The following is a 20295-nucleotide window of genomic DNA, read 5'->3' as shown; positions in this document are numbered from 1 at the left end:
GATGGCAGATAGACAACAATTGTGAGCTTCCGCCCTCTGAATAATCCGTGCCACCTCCATGTTCCTCCCTGGTAGTTGATGTAAGCCACTGAGGTGACATTGTCCGATTGGAACCTGATAAATAGGGCTAAAGACAATTGAGGCCAAGCCATCAGAGCATTGTTAATCGCTCTCAATTACAAGATGTTTATAGGGAGAGCAGACTCCTCCCGAGTCTATAGTCCCTGCGCCTTTAAGAAGTCCCAGACTGCTCCCCAGCCTAGCAGGCTGGCATCCATGGTCACAATCACCCAGGAAGGTCTCCAGAAGCATGTGCCCTGAGACAGATGGTCCTGAGAAAGCCACCACGGGAGAGAGTCTCTTGTCGACTGGGAGACAGATCTGAATTGTCTCTGTTCCATTGTCTGAGCATGCATAATTGCAGAGCTCTCAAATGGAATCAAGCAAAGGGAATGATGTCCATAAAAGCAACCATCAGACCAATTACCTCCATGCATTGAGCCACTGATGGTCAAATAGTAGACTGTAGAGAGAGGCAAGAGGAGAGAATTTTGAATTTTTTTACCTCCGTCTGAAAAAAAATCATAGATAGGGAATCTATTATGGTCCCTAAGAAAACCAACCTTGTAGCTGGAACAAGGGAACTCTTTTCCAGATTCATTTTCCATTCATGGGAACGTAGAAAAGACAACAAGATCTCTGTATGAGAGTTTGCTTGCTGAAAAAATAGTGCCTGAACCAATATGTCGTCCAGGTAGGGCGCCACTGCAATTCCCGAGACTTGATCACTTCCATGAGAGCCCCCAGAACCTTTGAGAAAAATCTGGGAGATGTGGCAAGGCCAAATGGAAGAGCCACAAGCTGAAAGTGTTTGTCTAGAAAGGCGAATCTCAGGAACATGTGATGATCCCTGTGGATGGGAACATGAAGATACGCATCCTTCAGGTCTATGGTCATCATGAACTGACCCTTCTGAACCAATGGAAGAATGGAACGAATGGTTTCCATTTTGAAGGATGGTACCCTGAGAAACTTGTTGAGAAACTTTAGGTCTAAAATGGGTCAAAAACTTCCCTCTTTTTTGGGAACCATGAACAGATTTGAATAGAATACTAGACCCTGTTCTCTTACTAGAACTGGAACAATCACTCCCAAGGAGGAAAGTTCCTGAATGCAGTTCAAGAATGCATCTCTTTTTACTTGGTCTGCAGATAATCTTGAGAGATGGAATCTGCCCCTGGGAGGAAAAGTTTTGAATTCTATTTTGTAACCCTGAGATACTATGTCCACAGCCCAAGGATCTGGGACATCTCGTATCCATGCTTGACGAAACAGGGAAAGTTTGCCCCCCACTTGATCTGATCCTGGACGGGGGGCCGACCCTTCATGCTGACTTAGACTCAGTTGAGGGTTTCTTTGATTGCTTCCCCTTGTTCCAAGACTGATTGGGCTTCCAAGAGGACTTGGGCTGCTCCTGCTTGGAAGAGGGGGGGAAGACTTTTGACCTTTGATGTTACAAAAGGAATAAAAATTACTTTGACACCCTTTAGGTCTTCTTATCTTGTGGTAAAAAAGACCCTTTTCCACCTGTAATATCAGAAATTATTTCTGCCAGACCAGGTCTAAACAAGGTTTTACAATTGTAAGGAAGCGCCAGAAGCTAGATTTTTTAGGGTTGACAACGACAGAAGAGTCAGAGTCGTCCAAAGTAGCCAATATCTCCTTTAACAGTACACAAAGGTGTTCAAGCTTAAATCTGAAGTTTACTTCTTCAGTATCAGATGAAGGAATTATACTGTGTAAATCTGAGATTTCACCCTCAGAGGCTACCAACATATCCTCCTCATCAGACTTATGAGGGAGGGCAACCTGCGTAGCAGTAGGTGGAATAGAAACCTTACTATCTGAATGTCTAAATTTCCTCTTGCGTTTTCCCAGTATAGGAAAAGCAAATAATGCTGCAGATACCGCAGAAGATACCTGTGCAGCAAAATCTGCAGGCAAATAAACTCCTCCAAGAGGCTGAGAGGAACTGCAGGGCACTGTATGTGACGCCATAGAGGCTTGGGACGTTTGAGGAGAAAGCTGTGGCATTGCCTGAACAGCATCATCCTGAGAGACATAAGGCTCAGAAACAAAAAAAAATGTCTTTACATTTTAAAGTCTTTTTTAAGCATGAGGAACAAAATTGCATATGTAACACAATTTGGGCCTCAAGACACAATAGACATTTGTCCATAGGAACAGACTCCTGCTCCATGATCAAACTACCAGAATTTCCACAGAAATTACACAAAAAATAAAACTTTTAAAATTGTACAGTCCCTTTAAATGTATACAGAGCGATATAGTGCTAAAAAAAAACATTCCCCAAAATAGCAACCTCTACACCTCAGCAGACTGAGGTGCTTCTACCTGCCTTCCGGTAAACAAAACAACTTTGAGGAAATTAACCCCTTGAGTGCCAATGACGGCTCAGAGCAGTCATTAGCACTCAACTACCATTTTTGCAATCTGGGGCCCCCACCCGTTCGGGCCTGCATAGTGACAGGCATCACCGGGGCTTCCCGTTACGTGCGGTGACGTCGCCGCGCAACTTTATTTAAAATTGTCAATACAAAGTATAGGGAAAGGGGACATGCTGCTTAGAAACCTGTATCTCAGGGATCTAAGCAGCTACAGACCCCCAATACCCACCATTGGAAAGGTAATCGCCTAACCTCCTCAATGGTATAAGTCTTGGGGATCTGGAGGGAAAAATAAAAAAAGTAAAAAAAAATGTTTTTTGAAAATAGTAAAAAAACAGAAAAATATTAAATTCAGCTTAGCACTCAAAGAGTTAAATTAGCCGGCTCCTAACAGACACTACTAGCCCAGCCGACACTGCTCTGATCTAAGAGCAGAAGAGAAAGAGTCAGGTGACCGGCTAAAATAGAAACTGCGCAACAGAGTGAAAGCGCGAATTTCAGAGCCGAGTCAAACATAACAGTGAAATGTGATATAGTCCTGAATGAGCCTATCTTCCAGTCACTTTTGCTAATAAAGTAAAAACACAAGATGCAATCACATTAGCTCCCAACACTTTTGCCCCAAACTTAAAACAAAATTGAATAAATGAAGAGCCATAGGATTAAGAATTAACTCCTTTATACCCACAAAGGAGATAAAACTTAAGTCTCACATACATGTGCCTGCCCACTGCCTAATAAAATCCTTTACTAAGGATTTGCTATGTCCCAAATAAGGTAATGCAAAGAAATTCTTTAAAGTGCAAGTCTCTATACCTAGAAGACAAAAGCACTTACCTGCAATTCCAGCTGTCCGGCAGGTAGACAAGGCGTGAAAGGACACATACTCCTTACAGAGACCTGTAGAAAAAGAAAGAACAGAGTAACCAACTGTTGCTTTCTATACCATAGGCAGCAAACATATTAGAAAACCAAGCAAGGACTACCTCACAACTTTCTAACTGCTTAAAAGCCACCACTACTCTATTGAAGAGATTGACGTGGACACAGCTAGACTCAAAATCTTGCTTGTAGAAAAAAAAAAAAAAAAAATCTTCAGACACCAAACTTCACCTCCTCCACTGACAGAGGCAAAGAGAATGACTGGGGATTATGGGTAGAGGAGTGACACTTAACAGCTTTGCTATGGTGCTCTTTGCCTCCTCCTGCTGGCCAGGAGTGATATTCCCACTAGTAATTAGAATGACGTTGTGGACTCTCCATATCTTAGGAAAGAAAACAACTTTCATGATTCAAATAGGACATTTTAAACAACTTTCCAATTTACTTTTATCACCAATTTTGCTTTGTTCCCTTGGTATTCTTAGTTGAAAGCTAAACCTAGGAGGTTCATATGCTAATTTCTTAGACCTTGAAGGCTGCCTCTAATGTAAATGCGTTTTGACAGTTTTTCACCACTAGAGGGCATTAGTTCATGTGTTTCATATAGATAACATTGAGCTCATGCACGTGAATTTACAGAGGAGTGAGCACTGATTGGCTAAAATGCAAGTCTGTCAAAAGAACTGAAATAAGGGGGCAGTCTGCAGAGGCTTAGATACAAGGTAATTACAGAGGAAACGTGTATTATAACTGTGTTGGTTATGCAAAACTAGCGAATTGGTAATTAAGGGATTATCTATCTTTTAAAACAAAAAAATTCTGGTGTTGACTGTCCCTTTAAATAATTTTATTAAAAAGCATACATAAACTTGTTTTTTTAAAATATTCCTAAATTGTGTATTTTTGTCCTAAATACAAAATCTTGTTTTTTAAAATGTTCCTAAATTGTGTATTTTTCTGCTAAATAATCATGCAATAATAATAACATTATACAAATACCTTCCCCATTTTCTTGAGGTTGATTCCTCTTCCAAAATTCTGATTCTCGACTCTGTTCTGCTAATAAGCCAAAAACAAACTTTCTGTCAATATTAAGACAAAGTGACATAAGCAAAAGCAAGTAACAAATACAGGTATAATTCTTAAAAATCCGGAATTCCAAAATTCAAACTTTTTAATGAATACATTTTTTTAAATAAAATTATCCAAAAAAACACCTATTTTCCAGTGCCTCTAAAGACCGCTGCTCTATAACCCTATCCGCCTGCTCTGAGACGAAAATCAACTTGATCGAGTACGATCAGGTTGATTGACACCCCCTGCTGGCGTCCGATTGGCCGCAAATCTGAAGTGGGCAGGGTTGCACCAGCAGCTCACAAGAGCTGCTGGTGCAATGCTGAATACGGAGAGCGTATTGCTCTCCGCATTCAGCGAGGTCTGTCGGATCAGGTCTGCCAGACCTTTGATAAATATCCCCCCCCCATGTGTTTAGTTTGTCTATATATAATTGCCAATAATTATCTATATTTATTTAATTGTCTGTATTTATTTAAAACAACAAATAGTATCTTTCTGATTACAGTACGGTACCATCTTTTTGAGTGTATTATTTATACAAAAGTATAAAAAATGTATAAGCTGTATTAAGACCGGTAAATATTGCCTAGATAAGATGTTGTTTAGACTTGGTTCCATCCCCTCTCCAAAATGTCCCATTTTAAAGATGCAAATATTCCAAAATCAAAACTATAAACTACCAAATTTATTAGGAATTACCTTCTCGTAGTCCTGGAACCAGTTTAAATATGATTTCTTCCAATGTATTGTCTAACCTTTTGAAAAGAAATAACAAAATTAATTCACTTCCACTTTTAATTATGACTGTACATGTACTAGAAAAAAAAATCTAAATATTAGAACAATATTAAGGGGCTGATTTATGAAAGTGCGAACGGACACGATCCGCTGTAGCGATCATGTCCGCCGCACATCGATAAATGCCGACAGCATACGCTGCTTCTTATTTCTTATTTCCTGTTTCCGGCGAGTCTTCACTTTTACATTCAGGGCCATTCGGCCCTTGTTAAATCGGCCCCTAACAGTTATTGACATGGGCAGTAGAGATTTATGGGAAAACAGCAGCAACAAATTCATTTAAATTTATTCAGGAGATTATAGCTAATCATTTATTCTTATGAATTGAAACATTTTTATTAAGGCAAATCTACAGATAAGATCTAAACTGTATACTCAAAAGGAAACTGTTATCATTGTAGATCTAAACATTGGTGTACAATAGCATGTGACAATTAAGATATATCTGGTAGACAAGGGGAAAGGAGAACTACAAAATGTGCCTTACTGGAATATACATGATGGAGGGATGATGCTTCTGAAAGGGAGGATAATAAGGATGGAGTGATCTTTTAGATAAGAAAAGAAAAATTGAGGGAGTTACAGTGAGTCCAGTAAAAAAAAATTAAGAGTCACAACCGATTTAGCGGTGTCAAGTAATAAATAAATGCAATCAAAAATAGAAGTAAAAAAAACATTTAGGTAGCATTTGAAATAATTAAAAACATAAAATTCAATGATTTATAGGAACATAATAGTAAAACAATTACCCAGTGGCACCTCTATTGGTTGTTTAATCCCACAGGGCTAGATTACAAGTGTCACTGCTGAGCGCAATCTAAATTTGCATTTTTTTCGGGTTAACGCGACTAAAGGGTTAGGGCTAAAATAAAAGTTGCACTAAATACAATATAAATACGTTGAAATAAAGTGTTACACATATATACACACACTATTTGATCAAAATTATTCATATATATATATATATATATATTAAAAAACATTTTTATAAGAGTTAGAATGATTGAAAATCAGGGTCATTCCAACAAATATTGATTTCTAAACACTTGTGAAGTTATAACATTAGTATTGTGTTGTTTAAAAATTAATATGAACTTGTTTTCTTTGCTATCTTTGTCTGTACTATGTAGTAACAATTCAAATATGCCCCCCCACCAGGAAGTGCCGACAAGTGGCGATGTAAGCAATGTTTTGCTGACACAGCGCTTTCTATTATTCCCTAAGTAAAACACATCACCACTCGCCAGCACTTTGCGGGTCTGCCCCCTTTTTTAGATAATATTGACAGACCGACGGACTGCAAGACCAACAATGTCAGAAAGGCAGTTTCTAGTTGGTCTGTTTATGCTTGGAATATCGGGGCCTGAGTGCTATTGCGTTGTCTTTTTGTCATGCATTTGTTGATTATGTAAATCTACTGTATTTAATAGTCCTTAAAGGGCCATGAAACCCACATTTTTTCTTTCATGATTCAGAAAGAGAATGCAATTTTAAACATCTTTCTAATTTACTTATATTATCTAATTTGTTTTATTCTCTTGATATTCTTTGCTGAAAAGCATATCTAGATATGCTCAGTAGCTGCTCATTGGTTGCTGCACATAGAAGCCTTGTGTGATTGGCTCACCATGTGCATTGCTTTTTCTTCAACTAAGGATATCTAAAAAATCAAGCAAAATAATAGAAGTAAATTGTAATGTTGTTTAAATTTGTATTCTCTATCTGAATCATGAAAGAAAGATTTTGGGCTTAGTGGCCCTTTAAGTCTTTTAATACCAAATACCAGATTCACAAGAACAATAAAACACAAAGGGGGGTAGTTATCAACGTGTCTACTTTACCTGCCTTCGCCGGTTCAATACGCCCGCCTAAGCTCGCCTACCATCGCCGCCGCGGACCTGAACATTTTTGCCTAAGTTATCAATAAAGCTGTCAAAAAGCCGCGCACCAAGTACGGGGCAATGACCAGCGGACTGTGAGAGTTATCACTCATCCGATCTCGCTGCTCTTCGGCTTTTTTACAGCTTTATTGCTAGCCTGTCACTAAGCACCCACACTAACTATACTGTTCTACCCCCTATACCGGCGCCCCCGGAGCCCCCTGCAACTCAATAAAGTTATTAACCCCTAAACTGCCGCTCCTAGACCCCGCCGCAACTATTATAAATGTATTAAACCCTAAACCGCCGCTCCCGGAGCCCACCACCACCTACATTATACCTAGTAACCCCTATGCTGCCCCCCCATACCGCCGCCCTCTATAATAAAGTTATTAACCCCTATCCTGCTGATCCCGGACCTCGCCGCAACTAAATAAATAGTTTAACCCCTAAAGTCTAACACTAACCCTAACACCCCCCTAACTTAAATATTAATTAAATAAATCTAAATAATATTTCTCTTATTAACTAAGTTAATCCTATTTAAAACTAAATACTTACCTTTAAAATAAACCCTAATATAGCTACAATATAAATAATAATTATATTGTAGCTATTTTAGGATTTATTTTTATTTTACAGGCAACTTTCAATTTATTTTAACTAGGTACAATAGCTATTAAATAGTTATTAACTATTTAATAGCTACCTAGCTAAAATAAAGAGAACTTTACCTGTAAAATAAAAACTAACCTAAGTTACAATTACACCTAACACTACACTATACTTTAATAAATTATTCCTATTTAAAACTAAATACCTGTAAAATAAACCCTAAGATAGCTACAATATAATTAATAATTACATTGTAGCTATTTTAGGATTTATATTTATTTCACAGGTAACTTTGTATTTATTTTAGCTAGTTAGAATAGTTATTAAATAGTTATTAACTATTTAATAACTAACTAGCTAAATGAAATACAAAATTACCTGTAAAATAAATCCTAACCTAAGTTAAACATAGAAACATAGAAACATAGATATTGACGGCAGATAAGTGCCATAGGCCCAGCAAGTCTGCCCGACCTTACCTAACAGTATAAACTTATCTAGTTCGTAGGATAACCCTATGCTTGTCCCATGCATTTTTAAAGTCCCCCACAGTGTTTGTTGCTACTACCTCTTGAGGAAGTTTATTCCATAAATCAATCACTCTTTCTGTAAAGAAGTGCTTCCTCAAATTACTCCTGAATCTACTACCCTTTAGCTTGAGCTCATGACCCCTTGTTCTGGAATTTTTCATTTTATGTAAAATACCCACAGCCTCAGTTTTACTAAACCCTTTAATGTACTTGAAAGTTGCTATCATATCACCTATTTCCCTTCTCTCCTCTAAGCTATACATATTTAGGTCATTGAGCCTATCCTGGTAAGTTTTATTTTTTAGACCATGTACCATTTTGGTAGCCCTCCTTTGCACAGATTCAAGTTTGTTAATATCCTTCTGAAGATATGGCCTCCAGAACTGCACACAATACTCAAGATGAGGCCTAACTAATGATCTATAAAGTGGCATAAGAACCTTACTATTTCTGCTGCAAATACCTCTACCAATACATCCAAGCATTCTGCTAGCCTTACTCGCTGCATTACTACATTGTTTACTAAGTTTTAAATCATCTGAAATAATAATTCCCAAGTCCTGTTCCTCGTCTGTAACAGTCAGTAAAGTGTCATTGAGTCTGTAATTAACATTTGGATTTTTCTTCCCTAAATGCATTATTTTACACTTTGCTGTGTTAAACTTTAGATCCCAGTCGTTTGTCCAATTTAGATCCCAGTCGTTTGTCCAAGTTACAATTAAACCTAACACTACACTATCATTAAATTAATTCAATAAATTAACTACAAATAACTACAATTAAATACAATTACATAAACTAACTAAAGTACAAAAACTAAAAAAGCTAAGTTACAAAAAATAAAAAAAATAAGTTACAAACATTTAAAAAATATTACAACAATTTTAAGCTACTTACACCTAATCTAAGCCCCCTAATAAAACAACAAAGCCCCCAAAATAAAAAAATTCCCTACTCTATTCTAAATTAAAAAGTTCAAATCTCTTTTACCTTACCAGCCCTTAAAAGGGCCTTTTGAGGGGCATGCCCCAAAGAATTCTGCTCTTTTGCCTGTAAAAGAAAAATACAACCCCCTCCCAACATTAAAACCCACCACCCACATACCCCTAATCTAACCCAAACCCCCCTTAAAAAACCTAACACTACCCCCCTGAAGATCATCCTACCTTGAGTCGTCTTCAGCCAGCCGACCATCGATGGAACCGAAGAGGAGATCCGGAGCGGCAGAAGTCATCATCCAAGGCGCGCTGAAGAAATCTTCCATCCGATGAAGTCATCATCCAGGCGGCGCTGAAGAAGTCTTCCATCCGGGCGATGTCATCTTCCAAGCGGCGTCTTCAATCTTCATCCATCCGGAGCGGAGCGGAGCCATCTTCATACGAGCCGACGCGGATCCAACCTCTTCTTCCCGACCAGCCAATAGAATGCGAGCTCAATCTGATTTGCTGATTGGATCAGCCAATCGGATTGAACTTCAATCTGATTGGCTGATTCAATCAGCCAATCAGATTTTTCCTACCTTAATTCCGATTGGCTGATAGAATCCTATCAGCCAATCGGAATTGAAGGGACGCCATCTTGGATGACGTCCCTTAAAGGAATATCCATTCGTCGGTAGTCGTCGGGAAGAAGAGGATGGATCCGCGTTGGCTCGTCTGAAGATGGCTCCACTCCGCTCCGGATGGATGAAGATTGAGGACGCCACTTGGAAGATGACATCGCCCGGATGGAAGACTTCTTCAGCGCCGCCTGGATGATGACTTCATCGGATGGAAGATTTCTTCAGCGCCCCTTGGATGATGACTTCTGCCGCTCCGGATCTCCTCTTCGGTTCCATCGATGGTCGGCTGGCTGAAGACGACTCAAGGTACGATGATCTTCAGGGGGGTAGTGTTAGATTTTTTAAGGGGGGTTTGGGTTAGATTAGGGGTATGTGGGTGGTGGGTTTTAATGTTGGGGGGGGATTTATTTTTCTTTTACAGGCAAAAGAGCAGAATTCTTTGGGGCATGCCCCGCAAAAGGCCCTTTTAAGAGCTGGTAAGGTAAAAGAGCTTTGAACTTTTAAATTTAGAATAGAGTAGGGAATTGTTTTATTTTGGGGGGCTTTGTTATTTTATTAGGGGGCTTAGATTAGGTGTAAGTAGCTTAAAATTGTTGTAATATTTTTTAAATGTTTGTAACTTATTTTTTTTATTTTTTGTAACTTAGCTTTTTTTATTTTTTGTACTTTAGTTAGTTTATGTAATTGTATTTAATTGTAGTTATTTGTAGTTAATTTATTTAATTAATTTAATGATAGTGTAGTGTTAGGTTTAATTGTAACTTAGGTTAGGATTTATTTTACAGGTAATTTTGTATTTCTTTTAGCTAGATAGTTATTAAATAGTTAATAACTATTTAATAACTATTCTAACTAGCTAAAATAAATACAAAGTTACCTGTAAAATAAATATAAATCCTAAAATAGCTACAATGTAATTATTAATTATATTGTAGCTATCTTAGGGTTTATTTTACAGGTAAGTATTTAGTTTTAAATAGAAATAATTTATTAAAGTATAGTGTAGTGTTAAGTGTAATTGTAACTTAGGTTAGGATTTATTTTACAGGTAAATTTCTCTTTATTTTAGCTAGGTAGCTATTAAATAGTTAAGAACTATTTAATAGCTATTGTACCTAGTTAAAATAAATTGAAATTTACCTGTAAAATAAATATAAATCCTAAGATAGCTACAATATAATTATTATTTATATTGTAGCTATATTAGGGTTTATTTTATAGGTAAGTATTTAGTTTTAAATAGGATTAATTTAGTTAATAAGAGAAATATTATTTAGATTTATTTAATTAATATTTAAGTTAGGGGGGTGTTAGGGTTAGTGTTAGACTTAGGTTTAGGGGTTAATAATTTTATTACAGTGGCGGCGGTGTAGGGGGGGCAGGATAGGGGTTAATAAATGTATTATAGGTGGCGACGGTGTAGGGGGGGCAGGATAGGGGTTAATAAATGTATTATAGGTGGCGACGGTGTAGGGGGGCAGATTAGGGGTTAATACGTTTAATATAGGTTGCCGCAGGGTCCGGGAGCGGCGGTTTAGGGGTTAAACTATTTATTTAGTTGCGGCGAGGTCTGGGATCGGCAGGATAGGGGTTAATAACTTTATTATAGGTGGCAACGGTATGGGGGGGCAGGATAGGGGTTAATAGGTATAATGTAGGTGGCGGCGGGGTCTGGGAGCGGCGGTTTAGGGGTTAATACATATATTATAGTTGCGGTGGGGACCGGGAGCGGCGGTTTAGGGGTTAATCAGTTTATTAGAGTGGCGATGGGCTCTGGGAGCGGCGGTTTAGGGGTTAATCAGTTTATTAGAGTGGCAGTGGGCTCCGGGAGCGGCGGTTTAGGGGGTAAACACTTTATTTAGTTGCGGCGGTGTAGGGGGGGACAGATTAGGGGTGTCTAGACTCGGGGTACATGTTAGGGTGTTAGGTGTAGACAGCTCCCATAGAAATCAATGGGATGTCGGGCAGCAGCGAACATGAACTTTTGCTATGGTCAGACTCCCATTGATTTCTATGGGATCCGCCGCCTCCAGGGTACGCTGGGCCGAAAAAGTGCGGAGCATACCTACCAGTTTTTTGATAACTAGTAAAAGTAGTCAGATAGTGCCGCACTTGTGTGCGGAACATCTGGAGTGACGTAAGAATCGATCTGTGTCGGACTGAGTCCGGCGGATCGAAGCTTACGTCACTAAATTCTACTTTTGCCGGTATCTAGGGCTTGATAACTTAGGCGAATCAGCCTCGCCACAAATACGCTGCGGAATTCCAGCGTATTTGAGGTTGACGGCTTGATAACTACCCCCCAAAAACTAAAATTAAAAGTAAAATCTTTCACATTTGTGCTTTTTGAGAAAACAATTTAGGCAATATACAGTTGTGAAGTTTAAATAAATTTAGCGAATATTTTTTATTACACCACACAAAACATCAACATGAAATTTACTTTTATAGTTGCTCAGCTCAATCTTACCTTAACATTTCTAATGGATTTGTTTCATGGACTTGGTTTCCACATTTAGGGCAATCGTTGCTTTCCTCAAAATGCTGTACAATGCAAGTTTTACAAACTAAAACACAAAAACAATAAATTGATAAATATATTGTAACGCTGAAGTTTGCAAATATTTTTTCAGCAAATACATTAAAATCAGACTATTTGGGACTTAAATTTAATCTTAAAATGATCATAGTAAAAATAAAAATATAATTAAACAAGAGGCAAAAACACCCCCACATACCAGAGCTTTAAACACTTCCACTCCCCCATTATCCCTTAGTCAAACATATGGCCAAATAGATGGAGGAGACAGAAGAGCAAGCAAGATATAGCGGGGCAAATAAAGTGCAAAACAAGTACTACCACGAACTGTGTAATAATAGGGCCATTGCAATAGCAATTGGACATAGTCACAAAACAAAACTTTGTACCAGGGACACATACACTTTTTAATATGGTCGTTCCCAATCATTAAGCAGCTTGCCCAGACATCTTTGTGGAGGGCACTTGCTGTGAGCGCTATCACTTCCTCATACAAACAACAAATGCTGTGCCTCTTCACCACTCCCGGTTTCTAACCGGGAATATTGGGCTAGATTACGAGAGGAGCGCAAAATATCGCTACTGTTCGAGTGATAACATTGCTAGATAGATGCTTTTTGTGCGCGTAGGGGTGTGCTCGTATTATGAGTTCAAAGTAAAACTTTAGCGAAAACACGGTGCGCGCAAAATATCCAACCACGCTAATTTATTCCCTCATAGACTTTAATGGATAACAAAAACTGAAGAAGAAAAAAAAGACTAACACCCGCATTCCATCATTAATCCGACTGTTTTTATTCTAGTGCGCTCAACCCAACATGAAATATGAATATTTCACATTCCAGGCCTCTTCACATAGCAGAATATGTTCTATTTATTCTTAAAGGGACAGTCTACACCAAAATTGTTATTGTTTAAAAAGATAGATAACGCCTTTACTACTCATTCCCCAGCTTTCCATAACCAACATTGTGATATTAATATAATTTTTAACATTTTAACCTCTAAATGTCTGCCTGTTTCTAAGCCATTACAGACAGCCTCTTATCACATGCTTTTTTATTAGCTTTTCACAACAAGAGACTGCTATTTAATGTGTGCTATATAGATACGTTCAGGCACTTAAGGGCCACAGTCCCCAGTTTATAGATCCATTTCAATTCTTTTTGTAAAAGGATCATATCCCTGTTACCCCCTCTTGTCAATAGAGGTACATAATCAATAATAATGAATGTAAGTTCCATGACAGTGTGACTGGCATTGGCAAAGTGACGTGGAACCGGTTGTTCTGATTTACCCTTTCTGATTGTTGTACAGATTGCAGAGCGATGATTTGCCAGGTGAGTTCTAGCATCTATAACAGTCTTTCCAACATAAAAAAGACCACATGAACAGTTCAGCAGGTAGACAATGTATTGTGTAGTACATGTCACAAAATGTTTGATCTTATATTTATTCATATTTGTAGGTTGCTGAAACTTAGGACCTGGTACCATACTGTTACAAGTGGTGAAGCATCCAAATTTCTTATGTGTCTGTGCTGCCGGGTCATAGCTGACCAAGGGGTCAGTGTCAACCAGTAGGTCTCTAAGATTTCTACCTCATTTGTAGGCCACTCTAGGATAGTCCAATTCCTAAAGTGGCAATTGTGAATCAGTAGGTAGAAGTGTCCATTCATTCCTCATTTTCACTAATCAATCAAATTCAGTAATAAATGGCAGGCACTTTTTTTTTTTTTTTTAATAAATTTTTTATTGAGGTAATGAACAGTAACAGATAAACAATACATATGACCAGATACAAATCAGACTTGTAAAAAAACATCTTTACAATTTTAAAGTATGAAATAGGCTAAGTCTAGAACACCGAGGTATTAGTAATATGGTTACACATGCTATGTCAGACCCACAACTATATTAAGTTCTGGCAAAGATTCTAAGAGTAAATCTAAGATGTGAATCATGAAATGTATAATATAGAGCGTGGGAAGTAAAAATAAAAGACTTGCGTATGGCAGAGATGACTAACTGGGACATATCATAAGAAAAAAAAACCCCTCATTTTATAACCTTTGGCTTAATACATATAAGAATGGTCCCCAAATTACTGTGGAGATTAAAAAGTAAGTTATCTATTCAGAGTAAATTGCGGTAAGATGGGGGTAAGTATGATGGTTTTGTTTTGGGGAAAGGGGGATTCAGCGGGCAAGAGCCGCTCTGGTTAAGAAAAAAAGGGGGGGAAAGAGGGGGCGTGTCCGGGAGTTTGAGGGGCACAGTATTGTTGTTGCGCTATGTTTTAGTAGGATCTCTATTGAGCTCTTTATAAACTTAATGGGATGGGCAAAGCAGTGGCTGAAACATAAATTCCTTCTAGAATATCTAAAGTCATTCTTAGGCTTTATCAAACTTGTGAACTGAATAAAGGGGGATTCGCATATGGAGCGGACATTATATGGACTAGGAAGAGATTGGTTGGAGATTAGCTACTGATGTAATAGAGCAGAATATATAGTAGGTAGTATATAGCGTTTAAGAGCTAGATAATGATAGACCTTCAGTTAATATATATATTAGCAATGATACAGAAGGCTCGTAACCAGGCCATAATAACCAAGGATATGCTATGCATAAATTCTCCAAGGACTCCCCTCAGAGGGTTGCTATTTGAGCCTCTCTAACTCATAGGAACAGAGTATATGGAATTATCTTTTAGACTTAAAATAGTATGGAAGATAGGCCTCTATTTTGACATGCTTTATAAATATACCCATATCTCTCGGTGAAATAATTTTCTGGTTGTATTGCAAGTACCAAGGCGTATAGCAGAGAGCTATTGTGGTGTTGTAGGGCTATATAAAGGTGGGTGAAGAGTCTCTGGACCCCAATGAGTGTATATATGCATTATTATAATTATGTAGGGTGTGATATGTGGCTTAGATAAATCATTGTTAAATAGGAGTAACAGAACCTATGTAAGCAGGGAGTTATAGTGAGTGATATTGTGCAAAAGGTTAAAAGAAAGGATTAAACAAAAAGAAAAACTGTGGGAGTAAGTAATATATGGCTTTAAGATAGTTTCCAGTTAGATCCAGGAAAGCCTAGTTAACAGTAGGTTACACATATATCCAGTTAGAATAAATATTAAACAGTACATTATTCACAATATTTTGGGAGTGATATACTATATATAGACTTCAGAGCCATAAGCAACAAAATACATGACCCTAGTAACATTAGTTCCTTATAACATAGCTGTGAGAGTTTCCAAAAGGGAGATAAAGTTCTGTTGTTGTGAACTAGATGCTATCTGGACTACTTGCTATCTAATACCGTGAGAGTTAGCTACATTACAGAACAGTATAGATGTTTACAGGTTACACAGGTATTAATCCCACGGAGAAGTTGGACAGCTGTGAGCGCCAAGCAAGAACACAACGCTCCTCTGGGAAGAATATATAGTAAAGGGGAGCTATGTTGTGCTTCATTTACTTTTGTCATGGAATATACATACCAGCACTATATAGTATTCTGGGTAATTAAGAGGCTCAGAGAGAGTGAATACCATATTCATCTAACATCTAGTATCCAATGATAGCCACTCTATAGCATACCAATGTCTGAGCGATAATAATGTGCAAATGGTGGGAGTAGTATGAGCCACTAAGGACAAGATAGAATAAATTAGTAACATGGGGGAACCTCAGGATTGATATGTCACTATAACTTCGGAGTATATGGGCTAACAGTGTAATTGGTTGTTACAGATAGCATACGATCTGACCTCCACTTTGAATTATGATATAGTTTAGAGATCCCCTGACGTTGCACAGAGGGCCCGTGTACATAAATCGTTGTGAGCTAGTCTTGTTAGCAAGGTCTGTTAGGCATGTAAAGGAAACGTTCATATGGACCTTTAGGAACACAACAATCATTACTTATAGTACTAAATGAAGGGCATTACAGCACATGAGTATACAAATAAAATAAAAAGGAAAACAACAGGGTAAAAAATCAAACTTAATGTTAAATGAAAAAGACCTGCGATGAGGGGATGAAACACAATAGGTAAATAAAAAAATAAAAAAACTAAGTGCACAAAAATGTCCCCAGTATTTGGGCTTGCTCGCATTTTGTCGTTCTTAGATCCTACCTGTCATCTAACTTATACCGCGAGCAAGACCAAGGTAAAGAGTGTCTCTCAGTGTTCTCAACATAATGAGGCCAGCTCTTAGTAGCCATTGTCTCTAAGTAGTAAGGAGAGGGGCCAAATATGGGTAGATCCAAATAGACGATCTTAGAAAATGCGGCTGGCTTACTTGCTGACCGATGCTCGTGGCTGCAGCAACTCACCGAGAACATCTGAGGCCTCTAGCCCACTCCCCTTCTGAGAGAAACAGGAGTCTCATGCCAATATTGATCGGCCCCTTGGTGCATGGTGGTAGACCGGGGAGCATTAGATCCGGAGGTCCGTAGATAGATTGCGTGGACTGCTGGCGGAGGGCATGCTCCGGACACTGATATCTGAGCTAAGCTCATGCATTGAGTAAGTTGTATGGGCTCTTGAGTGGTTTTGGGTGGAGGTTCTGCGGACTTTGAAGTATTGCCGGGGGAGAGCTTATATTGTCCCCAGTTCAACAGTCCGCTATTTAGATCGTCCAGTCCGTTTGATTGGAGGTCGCAAGGAATTGAGGTATATCGGTAATCAACCTTGTGATCGATATAGTCTGAGGTCAGCTTATCAGAGTACCCTTCAGAAGTTAGGAAAGCTTCCTGCAGATGTCGCAGATCGTGAGTGGGGGTACTATCGTCGGTAAGTAATAGGAGCGGGACGTCTGCTGACACTTCCATTGCCGCCATATTTGTAGTAGGGAAATCCTCATGCTTGGAGATAGACTTTACCAGAATCATCAAATCTTCAAATTGACTTGTCATCCGTTTTTCAAATGTAGCTAGGAGCAGTTGTATTTCGATATTAAAGTCCTCCATCGTAGAAACTACCGTGCAACTTGTCTAAAGATGGTATAACAATCTCTGTACGCCCGGTTGCCGGGCGAGGGGTTGCTGCAATGTAGTTTTCTAGAGATCCAAAGAAAGGTGCAAAAGTCCAGTTTAAAAGCTTTTGAAGATGCACTACAGGTGTCATTCAGTACGGTAGAGTACCCTCTCTTTTGGGCTGTTAAAATCTGAACTGGATGGGTTGAGATGATTCAGATTTCCTTATGGATTGTGAGTCTTAAGAGGAGAGCTCTCAAAAACGCTGCCATCTTAGACGCTGGCCGGACACGCCCCCGGCAGGCACTTTTTATCTGTATGCGAAGAGGGCACCTTGTCTTGTGCACTTACACATGGTATCTTGGAGTGCCTCTCCCAGTTTCTTCTTTTTAGAACCTTGCTCGAGAAACTGATTCTTCATCTAATTGATCTGGGTGGCTCTTTTATCCTCATATGTATTATTGTTTATCACCCGCTGGAATTGAGCTTTAGGGATATTGGAGATCAGCGAGGGAGGGTGAAAGTTTGTGGCATGTAAGATCGTATTTGTTTTGTGTTCACTGTGTGTGTGTGTCTATGGTGATGGGAGAAACACTCAGGTGTTTGTGATAGTTGCAATCACTGTCTTAGAGAAGTGATTGGTTCGTTTGTGGGTGGAGTTTACTAGTATTTGCTTTATGAGTCTGGTCTGTTTTATTTTACAGATCGGTCTGAGGAAGGGGCACTGTGCTATCACAAATAAATAATAATACTATTTAAGTTGAACAGAGTCCAGTGAGTGCTATATATATGTATTTATGTGTGTGTATATATATATATATATATATATATATATATATACATACAAACACACATAAACATGTATATACGCACATAACCAGCCATTACAAATGCGCCCGAAAATTAACCAGAGGTCAGACCTCTGGTTGTTTTTTTTTTCAAACGTGCCCCAACTGCCCACCCGCTCCCCCCAAAATAATTTAAGGACTATTTTAAAAATAAAAAAATGTTGCATCTTTTTTTTTTTTTTTTTATTACTGCACTAGGCAGTTTTTGGGGGGCTAAAGTTGGCGGGTGTGGGGTGTTAGAAAAAATAAATTGTGGTCTATGGGAACTGTGCGTTCCCTGTAAATATATATGTATATGCTCATATATATTTTTTACACCAGACAAAAATATTTAACATGTTTTGAATTTGGTGGAAGAATTATTTTGGAAGGGCAACTGGGACAGCTTGTAAGACATATAAGTCTAGGAAGAGTACTTATGTTTAATGTTTGAATCCTACCCCACCAAGAAATAGCTTTCCCTTGGCATGTGTAAAGTTCTTGTTGATTCTGGAGGTTATGTTGGTAAAATTAAGTTTCAATAGACAATTTTTATTAGGTGTGAGAAATATTCCTAAATATTTTAAGGCTGTTGTTTGATGTTTATAAGGGCAAATGGATAGTACTTTATCAAGTTTTTGTTTTGTCATATTTATGATGAGGATTTCAGATTTCTGATTATTTATGGAGAAGAAATTACCAAATTCTTTAATCCCTTAAGGACTGGGCATTTCAGACAAAAACTTCCCCAAAAGACCAGAGCATTTTTAGCATTTTTGCCATCACTACATTTAAACAGAAATAGAGCCTTTTATTTACCTATATTTACCTATCAAAACTATACATTTTTTTAAGTAGACAACACAAAGTATTGATCTAGGCCCATTTTGGTATATTTCATGCCACCATTTCACCGCCAAATGCAATCAAATAAAAAAATTTTTTTACTTTTTCACAATTTTAGTTTTCTCACTGAAATGAACAGCTTGTGCAATTATGGCACAAATGGTTGTAAATGCTTCTCTGGGATCCCCTTTGTTCAGAAATTGCAGACATATATGGCTTTGGCATTGCTTTTTGGTAATTAGACGGCCGCTAAATGCCGCTGCGCACCACACTTGTATTATGCTCAGCAGTCAAGGGGTTAATTAGGTAGCTTGTAGGGTTACTTTTAGCTTCAGTGTAGAGATCAGATTCCCACCTGACACATCCCACCCCCTGGTCCCTCCCTGACACCTCTTAAACAGCTATCTTTCCCTCCCCCACCCCCCAAAGGTCACCGCCATCTTAAGTACTGGCAGAAAGTCTGCCAGTACTAAAGTAAAAAGCTGCTTTTTTTTTTTAGGTTCTCTGCAGTGTATTATCGCCCCTTAACCCCCAACCTCCATGATCCCCCCCCAACAGCTCTCTAACCCCCCCTCTACCTATTTGCCGCCATCTTAGATACTGGCAGACAGTACCCAGTTTGCAGCAAATTAGGCAATTTAAAAAAAAAATATATATATATATATATATATATACACTGTATATATATATATATATATATATATATATATATATATACACCCTTTTTTCTGTAGAAAAAAAAAAAATATATATACACTTTTTTCCTGTAGTGTAGTTGCCCCCCTCATTACCATACCCCTCTCCCCATCCCAGATCCCTTTCCCTCAATGGAACCCACATAGGATCCCCCTCATTGACCTTCCTCCCTCCTTCCCCCTCACTACCCGGAACTTTTTTTTTCCCTAACGTGTTGAGTGGTGTAGCGGTCCCACCCACTCCCGCCCTCCTTCTGCCTCCTCTAGGAATGGCCCGTCCACCCGCCTCCCTTAATACACTCCCACCCACCATCGATAGGCACTACCGCTGTGCGATGCAAACAGGGCCACAGAGTGGCCCTCTCTGCATCAATAACTCTGCAAATCTATGTCCGCAGTGCCCCACTCGTGGGGCATGCAGAAATAGTGCGATCTCGCTATTTTGAGCAAGATCGCGGCAGAGAGAAGCCCAGGACTGCGCAATCTCGCTATTGTGAGCGAGATCACGGCAGAGAGAAGCCCAGGACTGCAGCGACATACAGGGAACGTTGCTGGTTCTTAAGGGCATAACGACCAGCGCCGTTCA

At 38.8% G+C, this 20295-nt stretch overlaps 1 protein-coding gene across 3 annotated transcripts in view; it reads right to left on the bottom strand.

Annotated features, from left to right (window-relative positions):
- The window catches only part of PCGF5 (polycomb group ring finger 5), a 256321-nt gene that overhangs the window by 139356 nt on the left and 96670 nt on the right, over positions 1 to 20295 (bottom strand). For 2 of the 3 annotated variants that reach the window (XM_053692323.1, XM_053692322.1), the window contains 3 exons: positions 12282 to 12378; positions 5127 to 5182; positions 4350 to 4409 (listed from right to left, as the gene is read on the bottom strand). In XM_053692323.1, coding sequence (XP_053548298.1) covers positions 4350 to 4409; positions 5127 to 5182; positions 12282 to 12378 — 213 coding nt within the window. The remainder of the gene's footprint in view (positions 1 to 4349; positions 4410 to 5126; positions 5183 to 12281; positions 12379 to 20295) is intronic. The other variant, XM_053692324.1, reaches the window with a different exon arrangement.

The sequence above is a fragment of the Bombina bombina genome, chromosome 9, assembly GCF_027579735.1.
Source record: "Bombina bombina isolate aBomBom1 chromosome 9, aBomBom1.pri, whole genome shotgun sequence".
NCBI lineage: Eukaryota > Metazoa > Chordata > Amphibia > Anura > Bombinatoridae > Bombina > Bombina bombina.
The sequence above is the reverse complement of the archived record's forward strand: the minus strand, read 5'-3'. Positions and strand labels throughout refer to the sequence as shown.